Here is a 3,370-nt window from a genome sequence, read left to right as displayed (position 1 = left end):
TCTAAATTGCCATCAAAGCACCTTACCTATAGCACACAGGTGGATGGACTACTAGTTTGGTATCCTTAGTTTATCATCGAGTTCATTGTGTTCGAGCACTCTTGTAAGAAAGACATCCTTAGTGCAAAGTGTGTCTAGATTGCCATCAAAGCTCCTTACCTGGAGCATAGGTGGATGGATACCATTAGTTTGTAATCAAGTTTATACAAGCAATAATATTGTTTACTCTCCACTTCTTTCTACAATTCAATGCTTTGTATTATGTTGATCCAACTTCCACTATTGTGTAATTTTACACTTTGTATATCCTTAAAAACCTCAAACCTAATATTCTTCTAGTTACATATGCATGATGTCATACAATACTAATTGTGGATCTATAGTTAGCCTACAATAAGGGTGCTTAGTTGACTTGCATTAAATGGAAAGAATGAAAAGATTACATTCAAAAAGTGTTTTTACATGAACCGTCTCTCTTTAAATAGGCTATCTTATTATGAACTTGCATAGCTCAACACTAGGCTTTAACCGTCGTTTCAAACCACACTTAAAAAGTGGCCTAGGTATTTGATGTATGTTCCATTCTTTCATGATTTTCTTATTTAGGATATGGTAATATGAAGCAAAAACTCTCATATATGATGTCATTACAAGAAGTTTAGCTAACTAATGAGATGGTTTCCATGGCACTGACTTTTATGCCTACGTCATATTCATAATTACCAGCCTTCCTTGCTTATCAGACTAGCCCCATGCTTCTTGCCTTGCATCATTGTCTGTAACTAACTCCTCTAAAATCTGTGTGGGACACATCCCTAAGTGTGCACACAATCTAAGGAAACGGGAATATGAAGTAAACAACCCAGCACTTGTGTAGAGTTAATAAACCAACTTCGCTGCAAAACATATTTACAAACATAGTATCGATCTGCCCCCAGCAGGATTTTCTTTTTTCATTCACCAGTGCACACAGACAAACATATATTGTTATTGAAAACAGCTGGTGGCATCACCTGTCATAGGGTTCCCCTTGGTAAAATAAATTAGCATTCTAAGATAGGTAAAGGTTAAAGCTGTGTCAAAAGAAAAAGGGCTACAATCATGTTGTATACTCATTGACATGTTCATGGAAAACATCATTCTACAAAGTACCTATGACAAAACCTTCCCTTGGAGAGGTTGGGACGGGTAGCCTCTTATTTGGGACACAACCAGCTATATATTTAAACCTATCAAACACTAAAAATACTCCCAATATTTATTCTGCCACAAAGACCCTGGTTTGCAACTGGTATGACTTTGTAAAGAAGAAAGGCCAACTCAGATATGTCGACATGACACTGCTAAAGGTAGAAGCACCAAGAATCATGTTCATCACGATCATTTGAAGCTGAATTGCCTCAATAGGTGATGCTCCTCCCATGATCAAACCCGTCATTGCTCCAGGAAGACTTATCAAACCCACGGTTTTGGTATTGTCTATCACAGGGGAAAGGGCTACAGTCAAAGCCCTCCTAACTTGCTTGAGAGTTGCCTGCCTTGGAGTTGCCCCTAACGCAAGGGCTGTTTCAACCTATCAGAAATACATTGCACCCAAATTAGATGTAGGAAAAATAAAATCTCACAATAGATGTCAAACAAAATAGCTACACACAATGATGGATACCAAATTTTGCTGCACTCGAATGTCATCCCGAAGGCGTTTCAATGTGAGCCCAGTCACCGTCATTGCGTTCCCAACTATCATTCCAGAAACTGGAATAATGTAACGGGGTGTGAATGGAAACACCTGCATTCCAACAAGCAGACCCACGGTGATTGAGGTTCCCACTAGCATGGAAGCTCCTGCAACATATTTTCCATGTGGAACGTGTTTTGCTCGCTGTCCCGCAGTGTAACCTGCCACCACTACCTGCATCATGTACATCTTAGATAACCATTTTTTTTCATATTTGGGCTAATGATACTGAAAGTATGAGCACCCCTAAAATTGGCCTTGCCTTATGTACAAACTAGCAGAAATAAACAAAGACCAATAAACACAGAACTGACCGTAATTGCTTGCACCTCACAATCAAAAGGGTACTCAAGAAAATATCTTTTTAGTACATGTTTAAAAACCCTTCCGCAGGTCAGCGTTTGTCTACAAAGCAGTACAAATATGCAGGCAGGTTACACAAATATGTGGCTAGTCCTAAGGGGGACATCCAAGCTACAGATAGCTACTGATGGCATGCAAGGTGATGAGAGGATCTGGCTAAGAAAACAACCCGCTTTTACAATGACATGGGATGACTTGGCAGGCCAACACTTCAAGCCTTTCAACACAGCACCTGAGGAACTTGGCTGCCATAGAGGGTGGTTGCAGAAGTGTATGGATCTGATAAATTAACTACATAAGCCCATGGGGAAAAAACAAAACATAGAGGTAAGTAAGAGTAGTTCTCACCATGAAGAGATAGGCCATAATAATCCAGGCCGCATTCTGCTGCGAAAAAATGAACTGCAAGACAAATCCGATGATGGAGAGCTGAAGGAAAGCACGGAAGATGGCATAGGCCATCTCCGTGCCTATGTTGAGTTTCTGGAAGAAGGAGACGACGATAGCAATGAGAATGATGACGAGGGCAACCGTGGGCTTGATCATACCCTTGGCAAAGTCCTCCAGCACGGCGATGTAGTCGGTTCCGATGTGCACCATGGCGACAGGCTGGGAGCTTGCAAGATCTGATGTGGGGGTGGTTGCAAGCTAGGTAATCTGAGGTGGGGATGATTGCAAGCTAGCTACTCTGATGTGGAGATGAAGAGGAGGTCATGGGTTTTGTAAAATGATGATGGGATGGATGATGAGGGTGATGTACGGACGGTGTACGGGTGATGGGGGATGTACGGCCGATTGCGCTTAAGTGTGCAAAAATGCAAGCATGCAAGGGTCTGATGTGCAGGCAGATGATAGAGGTACAGGCCGTTGCAAGCCCTCTGCTGAGCTTCTCCTGTGGCGTCCCCCCTTTGATTGTCTGTGGCAAGCCCCTGTTTTTCTTAGGCCATTGATGGGTCACTCCATATCGGTTGGGAATTAGGCCCAAGCTCACAGCATGCGCCTGCCTGTGATAATGGCTGCTCGACTTGAAGACGACATCCAGGGAAGTTGGTCCCTCCACTACTGTACTTATCGTAGATTATTCCGAATAATTTTTATTCCATGGTTATATAATTCCTAATATATTCTCCCTCATGCTACTACAAGGGGTTTAGAATGGAGTTCCAAAGTCCCAAGGTTCTGGGTTCAAATCTCCCATGTACTTGTGTGGGTGATAACATACGTACTTTCTACTTTCAAGCCAAGATCAAAATTTTTATTATTATTATC

The 3,370-nt window shown here is 41.9% G+C and overlaps 1 protein-coding gene across 1 annotated transcript; it reads right to left on the bottom strand.

Annotated features, from left to right (window-relative positions):
* Positions 1–966: 966 nt before the first annotated feature.
* Positions 967–3,103, bottom strand: LOC147615934 (protein ALUMINUM SENSITIVE 3-like). The gene is made up of 3 exons (XM_086778574.1): positions 2,450–3,103; positions 1,667–1,912; positions 967–1,573 (listed from the first exon to the last, which is right to left on the bottom strand). Exons 1-3 carry the CDS (start codon positions 2,699–2,701, stop codon positions 1,259–1,261), a joined length of 813 nt encoding a protein of 270 aa, XP_086634700.1. The 5' UTR covers positions 2,702–3,103; the 3' UTR covers positions 967–1,258.
* Between the last annotated feature and the right edge of the window lie 267 nt (positions 3,104–3,370).

This window comes from Cibotium barometz, chromosome 39 (genome assembly GCF_041138505.1).
Source record: "Cibotium barometz isolate CiBa-2024 chromosome 39, ASM4113850v1, whole genome shotgun sequence".
Classification (NCBI taxonomy): Eukaryota; Viridiplantae; Streptophyta; class Polypodiopsida; order Cyatheales; family Cibotiaceae; genus Cibotium; species Cibotium barometz.
This window is presented reverse-complemented; position numbering and strand designations above follow the sequence as displayed.